Here is an 18,473-nt window from a genome sequence, read left to right on the forward strand (position 1 = left end):
CAGCAGGGCCCCCTCTGCAAGGCTGAGTGGGGGGATGGGCCCCCCACCGGGCCTACCTGCTTGACCTGGGCCACGTCCCTGATGAGTGCCTCGTCACTGAGCAGCTGCAGCAGTTTCTTCAGTTGGCTCAGGTCCGTCAGGAAACCCTCCCCGATTCTCTGCCGAGTCATAAGGGAGACGCGGTTTCCGCACCTCTTCTGCCCCCCTCAGCCACAGGCCCGCTCCTCTCCCACGACACCCCCTCCCAGGAGACACCGTACACCCAGCGCCGGTCAAGTCCCGACCGCTGAAACGTGCCCTCAAATGCACGCGCTCCCCCCGCTCCCCACAGGCCTGAAACCTGGGGGCCCGTCTCCGCCCACCCCCAAGGCCCGCACCCGCCAGAACTGCAGATGGACGGAGGCCTTCCGGCCGCTTCCGCCCAGCCTGGGCACCCTACCCTGCCCCCGACACTGCAGCACAGCGCTGTTTCCAAACAAACCCCAGCTTCAGTCTCCCTGTTTCTAATTTAGGACCGAGAGGAAAACTCCTGGCCTCCAAACACCTGGGCCGTCTCCGTGGCCTTGCCCTGAACCGAGGCCGCACCAGCCAGGCTGCGGGTGGTCACGTCCCTGCAGCGCTGCTCCCGGGCCCTCCCGGTAACTGGGCAGGCAGACTTCGGTTCTGCCGTCCCTTTCCAGAGAAGCCTCCTTGGCACACAGCCCGCCCCCCAGCACCCCCGCCACACCCCCATGTCCAGCACGTGGCCTGGCCCGTGCGTGACTTGTCTCCTTCCTCGCTGAGCACGTGAACACGGGAACAAGTCAACAACGACTGCGTGCCCGGCTCACAAACCTCTTCGGGGGCAGCTGGGCCTAGCAGTCCCCCTCTCAACTCCTGCACAGGCTGCCAGGGCTGCTGGCCGACTGCCCGGCCCCCCACACCTAGGGCGACAGCGGGTCCCCACCACCCGCACCCGTCCAGGAGCCATCACTGTCCACACGCTGAGGAGCGGGTCGCCGCCCACACGGCCCCAGGTAGCTGCCAATCGCTCTGCCTGCCCACAGCCCTGGGTGGGCTCAGAGGCGCTGGCCTCACCTCCACAATGATGTCCGCCAGCCCCGGGTTACAGAGAAGCAGCCACCGTCGGGGCGTGATGCCATTCGTCTTATTCTGGAACTTCCCTGGCTCCAGCTCGTAAAAGTCCTTAAAGCTAAAAACACAGACAACGGGCAACTGTCACAAGCGCTGTTTCAAACAAGGTGAGCGAGAGGCACAGGGCCCTCTGAAGGGAGCCCCTGGGTGATCCAGAGCCCAGCCTTTCTGTTCCATCCCCCAAGGAGCCCAGCTCCACACCAGCATGTGGCTGGAGCCTGGCGACCTCCCAGTGGTCGTGACAGTGGAGAGTGGATGGACAGTGGGGATTAAACAGTACATCACACAAAGCCTCAGGCCAGCACCTAGGACCCAGAAGCCTCCACACGGACAGACCTGTGCAGGGCTGCAGCGCTCACATGAGGCACTCCACAGGTCTGCGAGGATGGAAAGGAGGAATTCCAAGACCACATCCCACAAAGAGGGGGCAGAAGCAGGGAATCTGGCCTAAGAATTCCTCCCTCCTCTCGGGGATGAGCCCCAGCCCGTCACACCCTAACCTCCACCCTGGCGGGGCCCAGGACTCTTGTCCCCAGGCGGGGCGCCAAGGCCCACAGCCAGCGGCACGTGCTCCAGAAGGAGAGCCTCTGCCTGGATAGACCGAGAACACAGACAACGGGAAGGGCTCCTGGTGACAAGAGGGCTCGGTCCCCCAGCATCGTCCACCTAGTCAGAGCCTCACCCCCCAACGCTGCGCTCTGGGCAGTTCACTCGCCCTGGCGCAGGCAAGCGCAGGCCCCACTCACACTGACTGCTTCACGATCTCCGAGTGGATCCTTGCCACGCCGTTGACAGCGTGGGACCCGATGACACATAGGTGGGCCATGTTGATCCGCTTGCAGTCCCCTTCCTCGATCACGGACATCCTCCGCAGGTGGTCCACATCCCCGGGGAACAGGGCGGCCACGTGCTGCCGAGACAGAGCAGTGAGCAGGAGGGCGGGGGCTGCTTTCCCCAAGAAAGGCCCAGGGCGACTGCGGGCGAAGGTCTGCGTCGGCCTGGGGGCAGCGGCCCGGCCCGTGGGGTCAGAGGAGCTGAGGAGGTGCCGTGTGATGTACAGGAAGAGATGGGGATGCTGTCCCCGCTGGCCCAGGCAGGGTATAACCGCAGTCTACCAGTGGGAATGGCTACTCTTTCACCAAAAGATTAAAAAAATGAACTATAATCACACCTGAATTCTAAGTTCCCCTGTGCTTGTACCACTATCCTTTCTGTGGGTGACAGAGGAAAGACAAAGGTGATTTGTTTCCAAATCACCCAAATGCTGCAGTGATGTCACAGGACAAAGGCCTCTGGCATTCCAGGAACAGACATTCACACCTGAACCTGCTCAGAAATGAAAAGAAGACTCCCCCCGACGCAGCAGAGGTCCAAGCACGGGGACCAGGCAACAGCTCTGCCAAGTGACAGCCACAGACCCCAAAGTCCTCTTCTTGAACGGCTATTCCCTTCAAGAAGTAAAGCACCTGTCCCGGGCCAGATGATCTGACATGGAGGGCAGAGGAGGGCCCGTCAGAGCAGGGCAGCCCTCTCCCCTGCCCGCATCACCACAGGACAGGCATGCTCACATCCAGGTGCCTCTGGTTGATGGCGTAGATGATCTCCAGGTGCCGTGGCAGCAGCTTCTCAAACATGGACACAGGCCAGCGCTCCAAGGCCTCGGGCAGCACCGTGTGGTTGGTGTATGCACAGGTCTTCCTTGTGATTTCCCAGGCCTACAACATTCCAGAACACCCCAATGTTTTATTCAGAAAAAAGCAGCTCGTGGCCAGATGCCAAGGTGAGGGGAACGTGTAGAGTCAGAGGCAGGTGTTCAGATGCCACCAGGAAGGGCCCCGCACGTCTTTGCTCTCTGGGACCCAGAACTTCCTAAACCCACAGTGAGCCCTGCACCCTTCACTGTCCTGACACACCCCACGTGCACCTCACATCCTGACCCAGAGCACACGCAGAAATGAGCACCTTACCTGCTACCTGGGAACCACTGCAACTTTCCTCTGTAAACCAGACAGAGCTCCAGGTAGCTTTGCTTTATTTCCACCAAACTGACTTCACACCCACAGTCCAGAGGAAACTGGTTAAGTGTCTGGCCCTGCTCTCTGCTGTCCAGGGGTGAACAGGGTCTGGCCAACCCCACCCAGAAGTGCAGCCCCAAAACAGAAAGGGGCTCTGGTGCTAAAAAATGGGGTAAAAATAGTTTTATATGTTGACTTAAGTAAATGAGATCAACAAAACCCCACTAAAGAATCTAGGACCAAAGTAAGTGAAGCAGGGAGAACAAGCCTATAAATGTGTAAACGATGTGTTTCTTTAAACAGAACATTTCTGGGTTTTTTGCCACAATTCTAAGATGAAAAAATATAGGTGAGAAGCTCTCAGAAGTGTCAGAATCCTTTGCTTGTCTTCCAGAAAACCACCCTTCTCTGGCCCTTAAACTGCTGCGCCCACTCGCTGTGCCCTGCCCTTGAGAGAAACCCCAGACCCGCCCCTGGAACGCCCTTCTCCCCACAGCCCCGTCTTCCCAGGGACAACTTCCTTCTCTCCCGAGGCCACCAGAGAGGCCTCCCTCTGCATCCCAGGGCCAGCTCAGTACTCACCCCTGCTGTCGGGAGAGGCGGGGGGGTCACCCCGTGCCCAGTGTTTGGGGGCACTGCGCTCAGGCCCTCAGTGCTCACCTTGTCCCAGGCCACCTTCTCCACGTCCACCAGGATCCGCATGAGCTCAGGGATGGCCAAGGCCGGGTGGGTGTCATTCAGCTGGATGGCCACCTGCGTTTACACGGGGTGACCCCCTCAGTCCCTTGTCCGCGTGTGCAGAACCGGGGTCTTTGGCTGCCCACCCCGAGGAGCCTGGTCATAGGGCTGGCAGCAGGAAGTGGACGGCGCTGCACGGGCTCCGGGCCCAGCATGGAAAGCCGCGGAGGAGCAGGGAGCAGGTCAGAGTGGAGGACCCGCAGGCCAGCCCCTCAGCGCGCGTCCAGAGCCCTCCTCGCCTTGGAACGCTGCTCCTGCCTGACGGACACCGGCCGGTTGTGTTCAGATTACTGAACTGAGCCTGCAAACTGGCCGCTTTGCCCGACGGAGCCTTTCACAGCGTTCCCTGCTGCCTCGACGCCTCCTGAGGCCCAGGGCAGCCCTGGTGGAGAAGGAAGGCGGCCTGGTCCCCGGGCACGAGGAGGCCCAGGTTGGGGGGCGGCTTCCCATCCTGCCCCCACTGCAGCTGGAAGGAGGAGGCCCAGCCTGGGAACAGCCCGTCTCCGGCACGGTGCTCAGCCCTCTACACACGCACCTTGTCTGGGAACGTCTCGAAGGAGGTCCTTACAGGGTCGCGGCAGCCAAACTTGGACGACTTGAAGCGCCGGATGATGTCTTGGAGGGTGGCGGCCACCACGAAGTATTCCTGCTTCAACCGCAGCTCCTTCCCCTCAAAGAACTGAGCACATGCCCGGCTCAGCCTCCGCTGCATGGGCCCTTTGGGCCCCCGAACCCAGGACAGGGCCCAGGCGGGGGTGTGGCCCAGGGGTGAGATGCCTCGATACCCGGTGCTGGGGCCGAGGCCAGGAAAGCAACCTCCCGGGTGCCTCACGTTCCGGGAGGCCTCATGCCTGAAGCATGAGTCTCTGTTCGGAATCTCGGGGGGGTGCTGGGGGAGGGCATTTTCTTATGAGCCTTTCAGCACAGGGCCCTTTGCTGCTACGTGCATGTATTTCCCTGATAAAATAAGAAAAACACACAACCCACAAAGATGGGCAAATCCTAAGGGCTCGTTTGGTGGCAGTGGATCATGTGGCTGAGGCCCCCGCCTCACAAGTGGGGACAACTGCTAAGAGCATTCCAAACCATGACCACGTGGCGTCTCAAGACGTCCCTGCAGAATAGGGACTGCTGGCCCCATGTGACAACACGCCAACCAACTCTTAGGGAGCTGGCACCAGGTGCTGAAGAGCAGAAACGGCTGGACGTGAGGTCTGAGGTCTCCACGGCCCTGCACTCGGCGGCCGTGTGCTTATGGGGAGCATAGGTGTAAGGCCAGGAACCTCCTAAGAGCTCCCCTGGGCAGAGGGCAAAGGAGGGGCTAACAGCACACAGGTCCTCCTGGACCCCGTCAGGGATGCCGTGTCCGCCCTCACTCTGAGAAGGTCATTCTCGTGGCCTCACCTTACAAGCCTGAGGCCAGCACAGGGGCCCTTCTGGAGCCCAGCCCTGCAGGAGTGCTTCCTACACTGGAGGAACGGCGCGGATGAGGACCACCCGCAGCAGCTACTCACGTTGTCATTGGGATACAGGACTCTGGAGATGTTCTCGGCCAGGTTCCGGTCCAGGACCGCCTCGATGTAGCCGCCCACGTTGACTGAGGGCAGAGAGCGGAGTCAGGACCCGCGTGCCTGCCGAGGCTCCCATGTGTCCTGATCGGTCTGAGGACAGCGCTCCCAAGCAGAAGGCGTCCCACAGCTGCTACGCCGACCGGCCCACACCCCGCCCCAGACCCCTGGCTCTTTCCGGAGGGCGTGGGGTCCCTGGGAAGTCCAGGGCTCACAGGGAACCCGCCCTCAGCCCTCCCGCAGTGGGGAGCCTCGTGGGCTGTGGGTGCAGACGGGTTCAGTCTGGGATCAGCCACCGGATGGGGACAGGAGGGGACGCACAGTCATGGAGCTTGAAGTCGTTGGGCGCCTTGGCGGACCACAGTCTCATGGTGTTGACGGTGTCGTTCTTGTAGCCCGGCACCGGGGTGTCATACGGCATGGCCAGCACCACCTGCCGAGGGAAGACACGGTCCCCAGGCCTGGGCCACCTCCCCCAACAGGCTGGGGCAGCTCGGCCTCGCACGAAGCGGCCTACCAGCCCGCCCTCCTCTGGCTTCGCTCCTTCTTCCTCAAACACGCCCAACCTGCCCCGTGTCCCTCGCACCTGCAGCCCCGGCTCGCACACGTCCTGAGCCAGGGGCACCCGAGGCCGCCTCCGCTGGCCCTGACCACACGCCAGGCCCTCTCTAGCTTTGCCTTGGACACCGGCGTCGACTGTCACCTTGGCTCCTCGGTAGCCCCTCCTCCCGTGTCCTCGGCCTCCCCCTCCACTCCTGCCCTCTTCTCACTCAACTCTGCGTGGGCGATTTCGGGACTCACCTAACCTCTCCCCACAGACAGCTGCTATTTCAGACCATCTCCCACGTCTGCGGCGAGGCTCCTCCTGTTGCCTTGACCTCGAACTTCAGCAAAACCAAAGCAGCCTGCACACTCCCTCCCGACAGAAAACAGCCGACCTGCCCTCCACCCCCATCCCGATCCCCATCTGTCCAGAAGCACCAGCTCTGCTCTTGCCGAGCACAGGAAGAGGTGCACAAGCCTCAGGTCACTTCCACCCGCAGACCCTCCCACGGGCTTCTCACACTCAGGTCTGCTTTCAGGGGTGCTTCGTGTGCGGCCTCAGGAGGTGAAGGAGCTCCAATGGCCACAAAGGACTACGGGGCGGGGCCCCGGGTTAAAGCCCCAGCATCACCCTTCCCTTCCCGTCTCCCCGCAGCCCTGCTCCCCAACCCTGCCTGGCCTTGACAAGCCCTGCAAAGCATCTGCAACCTGCCCCTTCCCTCTGCACGGCCAGTCCCCCAGGGCAAGGCCCTCGCTGTGCGGCGCCTGGGGTGCCGAGTGGTCTCCAGGCCTCCCGTTCATCTTCCACAAGCACACACACCTAGAAAGCCAGGTCCCCTTCTCTGCTTTTCCAAATTAAATACGACGCACTCTGGCATCTTAGGCCGCCAGCCTGCCCTGACTCCATGAGCCCCAGTTAAGACTTGAGTCTGGATGACTCACTTGACCCCTGTGACTCACGGGCTTGCCCTGTTTACGCTCTACTGCCCACATCGCTTTGGTGGCATCTTTCTTACGTATTGCAACCACCATCCATCCCCGCCCCCCCAGAACCTCTCCTCTGCCTCCGCGGTCTCTGAGCCCGGGCTGGACTCCGTGTGTGCACCCGCCGGTACGGCACCGCGTTCCGCCAAGCACTCGGTGCTCCTGCCCTGGCCCCCCAGGGCCCAGCTGGGGGCCGGAGGTGCCGTGCTCCACTGCAGGGCATCCACCCAGCTGCCCCACACACCCAGAGCTCCGACAGCTCAGAATAACCAGTGAGCTGCACTGAGAGCCGGGCCCACACGCAGGACCGGGAGCGAGGGGTGAGTGCCTGCCCCACGGGGACGCGGGGCGGGTCCTACCCCCTCTACTGGGGTCGGGGCGGGGGTGGTCAGTGCCCTGCCCCTCCCAGCACCGACCCGCTCACCACGAGACACCTCCAGTCTCAGCCGACATGGCTCCTGTTAAACTACAGAGTGTGGCTTCACAGTTGGTGTCTGGACAGTCCCGACCTAGCGTGGGGAGGTGGGTCCCACAGGGAAGCCCCACAGGGAGCCGACATGACAAGGGTCCCCGTGCTCAGCCCCCCACCCACCAAGAAGCACCCATGGTACCTGTGTGTCCAGCCAGCACACGCCCTCGGGGCTGTGCTCCACTCGCCCGTAGAAGTGCACGGGCAGCATGTACTCCGGCCGCGCCTTCTCCCAGGGGTTCCCGTAGCGCAGCCAGTCATCCGCCTCCTCCACCTGGAAGGGCGGCAGGTGAGGGCGGGGGAGATGGTCCCGGGCACTGGCAGACCCTGCCCTCCACCCGCACTGACCACGCCATCCAGACGATGCTGCCCGGCACAGAAACAAAACTGCGGCCTATTTACAGCGCAAAGGTTTCCAATTCTGGTCAAGGCTCTGTTTAAAAATGAACGCTTTGGACTGTTAAAAAAAAAAACTCATATGAAATTAGAAGAATAAATCAAAGTAAAAAGATGTTAAGAATTGCTTGAATTCAGCAGTAAAAGGAAGAGGTCCTGGGGCACATCAACGAACCTCGAGACATTATGCAGAGTCCACACACCGCACGACTCCATCCACGTGACGTGACCTGACCAGGACGGCCAAGTCACAGACAGAAGGATGGCCCTGTCTACACCACACGTCCAGCACGGCCAAGTCACAGACAGAAGGATGGCCCTGTCTACACCACACGTCCAGGGCGGCCAAGTCACAGACAGAAGGATGGCCCTGTCTACACCACACGTCCAGGGCGGCCAAGTCACAGACAGAAGGATGGCCCTGTCTACACCACACGTCCAGGGCGGCCAAGTCACAGACAGAAGGATGGCCCTGTCTACACCACACGTCCAGCGCGGCCAAGTCACAGACAGAAGGATGGCCCTGTCTACACCACACGTCCAGCGCGGCCAAGTCACAGACAGAAGGATGGCCCTGTCTACACCACACGTCCAGCGCGGCCAAGTCACAGACAGAAGGATGGCCCTGTCTACACCACACGTCCAGGGCGGCCAAGTCACAGACAGAAGGATGGCCCTGTCTACACCACACGTCCAGGGCGGCCAAGTCACAGACAGAAGGATGGCCCTGTCTACACCACACGTCCAGCGCGGCCAAGTCACAGACAGAAGGATGGCCCTGTCTACACCACACGTCCAGCGCGGCCAAGTCACAGACAGAAGGATGGCCCTGTCTACACCACACGTCCAGCGCGGCCAAGTCACAGACAGAAGGATGGCCCTGTCTACACCACACGTCCAGCACGGCCAAGTCACAGACAGAAGGAAGTCAAGTCCCCAGAAAGAGCATCTGGGTCATGCTTTTAGGACTGTGATGTGGCTGAGGTTACTGCTTCCCTGCTCCCATCTCCACAGAACTCTCCGCAAGACTGTTCTCATCACAGGACTGGTCCTGCCTTTGGCCTCCTGTACGTTAGTGAGATTCCAACATCAGAGCCTGGCTGTCTCCACAGAGCAGTTCAATGAGCTGTCTGCAGAAGCAGCATCTTCCCAAGTACACGAGGCAAGGGGGGCTCCCTTCTGGAGCCCCTTCTCTGATAGGAAGGCTGGTCTGTGGCCCCTGTTGGCCACCAATGCTGCTTTGTGACCACTGCCCACATTTACTTGTGCTACAGTTAAACTCCGCTAAAAGCATTCTGACTGAGCAGCTCCCTTGACAGAAGCGTGGGAGTTGGCAAGTTTACCACCGGCCTATCAACCTAGGACTGTCTTTAAATTGTTATGCATGATGGCAAGAGGCACAGGAACAGGGAACCAGAAGGAAGAAGTGTCTGTGGTCAAAGAGATAGAGAGAGAAACCAAAACCTTCCTTCTTACAACCGTAACACCCACCAGGCAGGGAGGAGCCTCAGAGTCTCTGTCTTAAAAACACACACATCGCCTCGACTGCGAAAGAGCTACAATGGGCCACAGACCACACATGTACAAAGGCTGGCTCACATCTGACAGATACACACACATAAATAGCTGTGACTAGGGAATTCCCTGGCGGTCCAGTGGTTAAGACTCCGCACTTCCAATGCAGGGGGTGCAGGTTCGATCCCTGGTTGGGGAACTAAGATCCCATATACAGCAAGGTGTGGCCAAAAAAATAAAAAATAATAATAATAAAAAAAAAAAGAACAAAAAGAACTGTGACTAAAATCACCCAGAAGGTGACAGGAGGAAAAGTGCATTTCTCCTTTCAAGGCCAGAGGGAGTATTTCTATAAATTAACCAGTGGCTACAAATCTCTTTTGTTTCCTTTTACTTTTGGCCATACTTTTCTTGGCTAACGTTTTATTATGAGCGTTTTCAAACACACAGAAATGCCAAGGAATTGACAGTGAACTGCACACCCTCCACCCAGGCTCTGTCACTGCTACCATCTTGCTATACTTGATAACCACGTCTCCTTCCATCCATCCATTACTTTTCTGATGCATTTCAAAGTGAGCAGTTCATCCCAGACATCTGTCCACTCCTCCCCTGAACATTCAGCAGGCATGTCATTAAGGACAGTCCACCACAGTGTTTATTTTTTAGGTTAACAGACGCACAGTGAAATGCATAAACCTTAAGGCCAACATTGGTAAGTTCTGACAATTGCACACACCTGTGTGACCCAAACCCCATCAAGACAGAGGACGTTTCCATCACCCCGATCATTAGCTTGTTTAGACTGTACGGCTTTCCTGTTACCAGCTTTTTGATCCTAACTCCAGCCCCGCTTTATCTGTGACTTTTAGACCCCAAATTATTTAAACTATTCTCCACCCAAGTGGAAGAGTGCTGCCTTCCTTTCTGAAACGCCAAAGTGAGGGGAAACACCCACCTCACCTAAGAGAAGGAAGGTGGGACTGCGTTTTGAGTCCCCCCGTTTACCAGCAGGGTCTTGACCGTGTTACTTCTCTGCCTGACGCTTTAGAATTGAGGCTCATTCTTCCTAAGAGCCACATTGCTTTGCAGAGTCCAGCCCCTAAACCCACAGGACGCCACCACCTCACTGGTGTCAGAGAGTGAGGGCAGGTGGGAGCAAAGCCTGCAATAGCTGTTCTCCTAGCGACTCCAGGCCAATCCTCCTCTGCGGTGGGGTTGGGCTGGGGGGGTGCCTTCGCTCTGTGAGAGACGACAGAAAACAACACCAGCTGGTGGCATCCTCAACCCATGGTGTCTCCTGTGAGGCCCAGCTGGGCTCTGGCCCCAGCCCACCAGACGTCCTGTCGCCACACAGAAGCCGTGTGCAATGAGCACATGTGGGCGACAGGCACTGCCGGCTGTGGGGACGATGTGGAAAGCACGGAGTGCCCAGAACTCCCAGCACTGCCCACCTGCCCCCCTCTGCACCCCCCTGCCCTGCCAAGGACCGGCACGCAGCCTCTCCAGGAGGAGCAGAAAATCCAAAAACAGAACTGACGGTGCCTGGCTATTTTCTCATGCGCATGAGAGCCGCAAGTGAGCAAAGGAAGGAAATCGCACCCACCTGCCAGCCATTGACAATCTTCTGGTTAAAAATCCCAAACTCATAGCGGATTCCATAGCCGTATGCCGCCAGGCCCAAGGTGGCCATGGAGTCAAGGAAGCAGGCTGAAAGTCCAAACACAAAGAATTTCTTGGGATCAAAGACAATCAGTAGACCCAAGGCCTCTGGAGCCAAGGCTCAGACACCAAGTCAAGTAGGCGCCGGAGGGCCGGCCCCCAGGGCGTCAGGCAGTGGCCCAGTGGTGACCAGTCACCTTCGGGTCTCATGAAAAGGAAAATGGAAACCCACTCCGATGCCCTTCGGCTTGAGAGCCCAGGGTCAGGACAAGACAACATCAACACGGGGCTACCTGGGGACGTGGGAAGAGGGACGAGCCCCACAGAGGACTCTGCCAGGCTCAGCTCACCTCAACGCCCCGTCCCCTCCCGCCAACGCCCCCTCAGGGAGCCTCACTCAGGCTGCAGGCCCCCCACCCTCACTCGTTCTACTTGAAACCCAAGCAACATCACAGAACATCTGCCCACATACTGGTAAAGAAGGCACAGAAGTGGGGCCTGCAGATGTACGTTTCAGCACTCACAGCACCAAATACCCAGGTGCCAAAGTGCCACCAGGGCCCCCGGAAGGTGCCACCAAATGGAGCCCTTGTTCCGATCAAGATGTCTTGAAAGCAAACCACCATGATTTGAATAAAGATTCAGAAGGCAGGCTTATTAAACTTGTGGATTAAAAAGAACACAAAATCTTAACAACGAAACACCAGCACATAAGACACATGCCAATTTACCAAACACACACAGACCTGGGGGTGTCAGGCCCTCTGCTGAGGAGGAACAAGAAGACCCACAAACTAAGGCCTGGGCTCTCGCTCTGAGGAAATCATTCTCGCAGGGACGCTGCACACGAGCTACCGCAGGCTGGGGGTGTCCCAGGTCTGCACGGCGAGGGGAGCCGTGGAACCAGAGGGGCCCAGACGAGCCCAGGGGGAAGGCCGCTGGCGCCGCCCAGTGGCAGGAAAGGTGCCTGGAGTGGACGCGAAGCAGCCTGACGCGGCCTGAGGACCGCGGGGGCGGGAACGGCCCACGAGGTGACACGCCGGCCTCAGGGTGGGCGGCCTGGAGCTTCCCTCGAGCTTGGGGGACAGGTTCAGTTTTTACTGACTGAGCAAGGACTAAGTGGGGAGATGATCACGCTCAACGGAACGCCGCCAGGGCGATGGGGACCGAAGCCCGAGGGGCTGCCCTCTGCCTGCCGGCCTGGACGCTGTAACGCCGTCTGCAGCGGGAAGCGACGGCTTAGCGTGGTGCGTGTGACCTCACCTTCGCAGGCCACACAGAGCCCACACCCTCCAGTGGGGCACACACGGCCTTTCCCCTGCAGGCGGGGCATGCCTGGCCAAGGGCTAACCTAGAGCCGGGTGCTGCTGGGTTGGACAGAAACATAGGCTGTGCTGATAATTTTTGAAGAATTTAACTTGAATTCTGAAAACAGAAACACAGACACACAGTCACCCAGATAAATTTTAGGGCATTCGCTCCCTTTACAAAATGACTGACGGCTCTCAAAAGGGGCAGGAGTGCAAAGGGTATCACTTTAGGGCCCCGTACACACAAGGGCAGCACAGAACTTGATCATCTCTGCTCCAGAAGCACTGTGCCCAAAAGCCCTGAAGGACACAGTGACATCAAATCTCACCGTGACTGCTGTTTCCACTTCCAAGTTCTTAACCCAGCTCCTCCCCCCCCCCCATAATGGCTGGCGAAAATAATTAAAACAGAAAAAAGCCCACAAACTTCAAACTGGGTATATTCTCAAATAGGGTGGCCCAAAGGAGCAGTAGCTCCAAGAGAAACAGCTCTGCTATTTTAGAGCACTCTGTTTACTGTAGTAAAGCAGGAACAGCTGCTTTAAGCTGGGCCACATTCATAAATTGTGCGTGTCTGTTCCTAGCCCTCTGTCTTCTTCCCAGTTACTGGCTGTGGAGGTGGTTGGTATATTGCAAACCCCTCCTGGCACCAGCTCCCCAATACTGGCAAGCCTGGTGACCATAATTATGAAGCGCCCTTTGTGTGAAAGAGAATATATAATTTGCATTTTTTTCCCCTACTGGTGGCAAAGATTTTGACCCAGAGGACACATTGTCCCATCCACTGTGAGGGACCAATCTATCCCCACAGACCAGTGCTGGGAGCATGGCTGATCTTGGCCTTGCCACGTACTGCTCTCTGACCAAGGCACTGTGTCAGGAAAGGTCTGTCCTGGACAGGAGCCTGGGGTTACCTGCCAGCCTCCCCAAGCCTCCGTTCCCCAGGCCGGCATCCTCTTCTATTTCCTCCAGCTCTTCCAAGTCTAGCCCCAACTGTGAATAAAAACAGAGGTAACATTTTAATATTATTTAATATTTTCCCTCAGCGATAGGTGGAAAGATATTTAAATCTTATGAGCTTATATCAATCAAGGGTTAGAGTCTGCCTTCTTTTAGACTTGCAAATCCAACATTAAAATCTGGTGTTAGGGGCTTCCCTGGTGGCGCAGTGCTTGGGAGTCCGCCTGCCGATGCAGGGGACGCGGGTTCGTGCCCCGGTCCAGGAGGATCCCACATGCCGCAGAGCGGCTGGGCCCGTGAGCCATGGCCACTGAGCCTGCGTGTCCAGAGCCTGTGCTCCGCAGTGGGAGAGGCCACAATGGTGAGAGGCCCGTGTACCGCAAAAAAATATAAAATAAATAAAAAAATAAAAATAAAAACAAAATCTGGTGTTAGGATGTGGAGAAAGGGGACCCTCCTACACTGTTGGTGGGAATGTAAATTGGTGCAGCCACTGTGGAAAACAAAACTAAATATAGAGTCACCACATGATCCAGCAATCCCACTCCTGGGCATATATCTGAAAAAAACTCTAATTGGAAAAGACATATGCATTCCAATGTTCATTTCAGCACTATTCACAATAGTCAAGACATGGAAGCAACGTAAACGTCCATCGACAGATGAAGAAGATGTGGTATATAACCTACTATGGAATATTACTCAGCCATAAAAAAGAATGAAATAATGCCATTTGCAGCAACATGGGTGGACCCAGAGATTATCATACTAAGTGAAGTAAGCCAGACAGAGAAAGACAACTATTATATAATATCACTTATACATGGAATCTAAAAAATAGTACAAAGGAACATATTTATAAAACAGGAACAGACTCACAGACATAGAAAACAAACTTATGGTTGCCAAAGGGGAAAGGGGGAGGGATAAATTAGGAGTATGGGATTAACAGATGCACACTACCATATATAAAATAAACAACAAGGATTTACTGTGTAGCACAGGGAACTATATTCAATATCTTGTAATAACCTATAATGGAAAATAATTGAAAAAAAAATAAAACTGAATCACTTTGCTGTACACCTGAAACACAATATTATAAACCAAGTATACTTCAATTTTTAAAAAATCTGGTGTTTAATCAATGCATGAAAATGAAAGCTTCCAGGTATTTCAAAAGCTGCCGAATGACTTAAGAATTAACAGTCAAAATGAGACATGGTTTAATAGCCAGAGATATTGACTGCCGCGTTATTAACCTACTTACAGTGGACAGATTATAACACGTATCCTAAAAAGAAGCCAATGCCTTTAGTAACTCTCTACTTTCCCATGGTCTAATGATATTTACATAACATCTTTTTTTTTGCGGTATGCAGGCCTCTCACTGTTGTGGCCTCTCCCGTTGCGGAGCACAGGCTCCGGACGCCTAGGCTCAGCGGCCGTGGCTCACGGGCCTAGCCGCTCCGCAGCATTTGGATCTTCCCGGACCGGGGCACGAACCTGCGTCCCCTGCATCGGCAGGCGGACTCTCAACCACTGCGCCACCAGGGAAGCCCCACATGACATCTTTTAAAGCCAAAACCTAAAAGCACTTTTCCTATCTATTCCAACTGCATTCAAACAATCTTGTGAAACAGATATGGTAGGTTAAACATCAGAGAGAAAGCACCTGATTTAAAACCATTCAAGAATGCAGATCTTGGGGCTTCCCTGGTGGCGCAGTGATTAAGAATCTGTCTGCCAACACAGGGGACTCAGGTTCGAGCCCTGGTCTGGGAAGATCCCACATGCTGCAGAGCAACTAAGCCCGTGCGCCACAACTACTGAGCTGTGTGTCACAACTACTGACGCCTGCATGCCTAGAGCCCATGTTCCGCAACAAGAGAAGCCACTGCAATGAGTAGCCCACGCACCGCAATGAAGAGTAGCCCCCGCTCAGCACAACGAGAGAAAGCCCGCGCAGCAACGACGACCCACTGCAGCCAAAAATAAATAAACAAATAAATAAAAGAATGCAGATCTTAAGGCTCTCAATTAGGATAGATGGATAATTGTTCCATTAATCTGGCTTTAGTGTATTAAACTTGACAAATTGCTTATTAATTACTTTTTTTTTTTTTTTTTTGGCCACGTGAAGGAGAGAAAGATTGAAAATGCATTGTAGTACACGGCTCTGAATCATTTAGAATCATAAAAGGTTAATGCTGTATGGAAACTTTTATGTCATCTGACCTACTCACTTCGTGATACGGATGTCAACTGAGGCCCAGAGAGTGTTGGTAACTTGATCAAAGTCGCTCAAAAGAGAGTTTTTCATAGAGTCCACATTCCTGTTTGATCCATCCTATTCCAATTTCTTACACATTTTTTTTTTTTTTTTTTTTTGGCCACACCACATGGCTTGTGGGATCTTAGTTCCCCGAACAGGGACTGAACCCTCACCCTCCACAATGAAAGCACAGAGTCCTAACTGGACCTCCAGGGAATTCCCTCATTAATTACCTTGATCAGTGGTTTCTAAACTTTTTGATTTCAGGAAGACCTAAAGAGTTACTGTTTATTGAGATTATATCTATCAATATTTATCAAATTAGAAATTAAAATGGAGAAATTTTTTGAAGTATACATGAATTCATCTTAAAACAACAAACCCATTACATATTAACACAAACAACACTGTTTAATGGAGAATAACTACATTTTTTAAAACAACCAAAAAAAATAATGAAAAGCGTGGCAGTGTTCTACATTTTTATAAATCTCTTTAATGGCATTCAATCTGTTAAGATATCACACACAGTAGAGCCTCTGGAAGGCCTACCGTACACAGACTCATGCGAATAAGAATAAATAGTTCTGACTCAGACGACCCCTTGAAAAGGTCTCAGAGACCCCGGAGGTCTCCAGATCACACTTTGAGGATCTGACGAACTGCAAAGGGTGGAAGCTAAGTTGTGAGAAAATTAAAAACATTAGTCATAAAGAAATGATTTAGTATCTATTAAATCAAGTGGTATTAACACATACAACAATCTGATTAAGATTTCAAAATACTGACTTCCGAATTTCAAATTTTAAATTTCAAAATACTGACTCCTACAGCAATTTCAAAGAGTGTGTTCCACCAAAATATTTGGGGTGTGTGGGGGAGATAGGATGTACCTAATAACACGTTACCTGCTCAACATTAAGAAATGTGTTTAACTGCCACATTTTCCAAACCTGACGCCGGAACCTCTTACTCCTGACACATCTCTTAGCTCAGAGACCAGACACCCAAGGAAGACAGGCCCAGGGTGCATGTGGGCAAGATGTTTTGTTCCTTTACGTTTTTACCTGGAATGTTGTAGGCACACCTCAGCCTAGGAAGGCAAATTTTGCCTTGATTTTGAGAGCGTTCAGAAGAGGCCCAGATGTAGCTAATTGACACAAAGTCTAAAACCTTCCTGGGGCTTTCCTGGTGGCGCAGTGGTGAAGAGTCCGCGCTCCCAATGCAGGGGGCCTGGGTTAGATCCCTGGTCAGGAAACTAGATCCCACATGCATGCTGCAACTAAGAGTTTGCATGCCACAACTAAGGAGCCTGCCAGCCGCAATTAAGACCTGGCGCAACCCAATAAATAAATAAATAATAAAAAAGGGGAAAAAAAAAAAACCTTCCTAAAGTGGGCTTCGGAAACAAAGACGGAAACTGAGCACAACAGAGCTCTCTTAACAACCTGACTTTTTCTTATTGAGTTATAACCCACAGACCACAAAAGCAAACAAGTTGATGGCTTTTAGCATATTCACAAAGCTGTACAACTATCACCACTACCCAGTTTTAGAACTTCATCCCCCCAGAAAGAAACCCCCTACTCAGTAGCAGTCACTCCCTATTTCTCCCTCCCTCACTTTTCTACTTTTTGTCTGTATAAATTTGCCTGTTCTGGACATTTCTTGTAAATGGAGACATACAATATGCACCCTTTTGTATCTGGCTCCTTACAATTAGAATATTATTTTCCGGGTTTATCCATGTTGTAGCCTGTGTCAGTACTTTTATCACAGTGTAGTAGTCCGCTGTATGGCCATGCCACATTGAAAGACACCTGGTTGTATTCACCTTTTGACTATTATGAATGATGCTGCTATGAACATTCATGTACAATTTTTTGTATAGATGTATGCTTTCTTTTTTTAATTTTAATTTATTCGTGTATAGTTGATTTACAATGTTGTGTTAGTTTCAGCTGTACAGCAAACTGATTCAGTTATACATATATTCATTCTTTTTTAGATTCTTTCCTCATATAGGTTATCACAGAATATTGAGTAGAGTTCCCTGTGCTATACAGTAGGTCGTTGTTGGTTATCTATCTTATGTACAGTAGTGTGTGTATGTTCATCCCAAACTCCTGATTTATCCCTCCCCCCCACACTAGAAGTATGTTTTCATTTTTCTCAATATAAACCTTGGAGTGGAATTGCTGGGTTACACGGTAATTCTATGCTTAACTTTTTGAGTAGTTGCCAGACTATTTTCCAAAGTGGCTCCACCATTTTACTTTCCTACCAGATGCGATGATGAGTTGCTGCCTCGGCATTTTACAGTATGACAGCCCTGCGCACACTGAGTCTGGGCATTTAGATAAGGACTCAAGCTGAGGATTCCCAACCCACGTTCCCACTTTGCTTTTCCCAGTAAAAATAACCTTTTAAAATAACCACTTAGAATTGGGCCTGAAACCACCTTGTAAGTACTAAGTGCTTACTGCCCTGCTCTCTATCTCCTGCTTGCTGGCAACCTGTGACAGAGGACTTCTCTTCCCCCCAACCCCCATTTCTGTAAGCAACAAGTCTTGTGACTTTACCTACTTCATGTGGGTGTATTGCAACTGTACCTTCAATCAAAGTGATCCCAGGCTGTGTCCTTCCCCAAAGTGGGAGCATGGATGCCGACCCCACGTGGGTGGCTTGTGCCTCGTCTTTCAGCTGGCCATAATTTGCATATTCTTAATTTAATACACTAGCTTCTCAACATAGCAGCATATGAGGGTTCCAGTTTCTCCGTATGTTCTCTGTCTTTATGATTACGGCCATGCTAGTTGGTGTGAGGTAGTATTTCACTGTGGTTTTGATTTGAGTGTGTCCCTGATGATGAATGACGCTGAGCAACTTTTCTGTCATTCTGTT

General features: G+C 53.8%; 1 protein-coding gene across 1 annotated transcript in view; it reads right to left on the minus strand.

The window, feature by feature from the left end:
* PYGB (glycogen phosphorylase B) overlaps window positions 1–18,473 on the minus strand; it is a 54,716-nt gene that overhangs the window by 11,216 nt on the left and 25,027 nt on the right. Inside the window, 11 exon segments of the mRNA XM_007472187.1 lie at window positions 57–158; window positions 1,078–1,192; window positions 1,881–2,044; window positions 2,703–2,849; window positions 3,810–3,902; window positions 4,423–4,566; window positions 5,402–5,484; window positions 5,777–5,888; window positions 7,594–7,725; window positions 10,969–11,072; window positions 13,249–13,327. Of these exon segments, the coding sequence (XP_007472249.1) occupies window positions 57–158; window positions 1,078–1,192; window positions 1,881–2,044; window positions 2,703–2,849; window positions 3,810–3,902; window positions 4,423–4,566; window positions 5,402–5,484; window positions 5,777–5,888; window positions 7,594–7,725; window positions 10,969–11,072; window positions 13,249–13,327 (1,275 nt within the window).

The sequence above is a fragment of the Lipotes vexillifer genome, unplaced genomic scaffold (genome assembly GCF_000442215.2).
Source record: "Lipotes vexillifer unplaced genomic scaffold, Lipotes_vexillifer_v1.1 scaffold670, whole genome shotgun sequence".
Classification (NCBI taxonomy): Eukaryota; Metazoa; Chordata; class Mammalia; order Artiodactyla; family Lipotidae; genus Lipotes; species Lipotes vexillifer.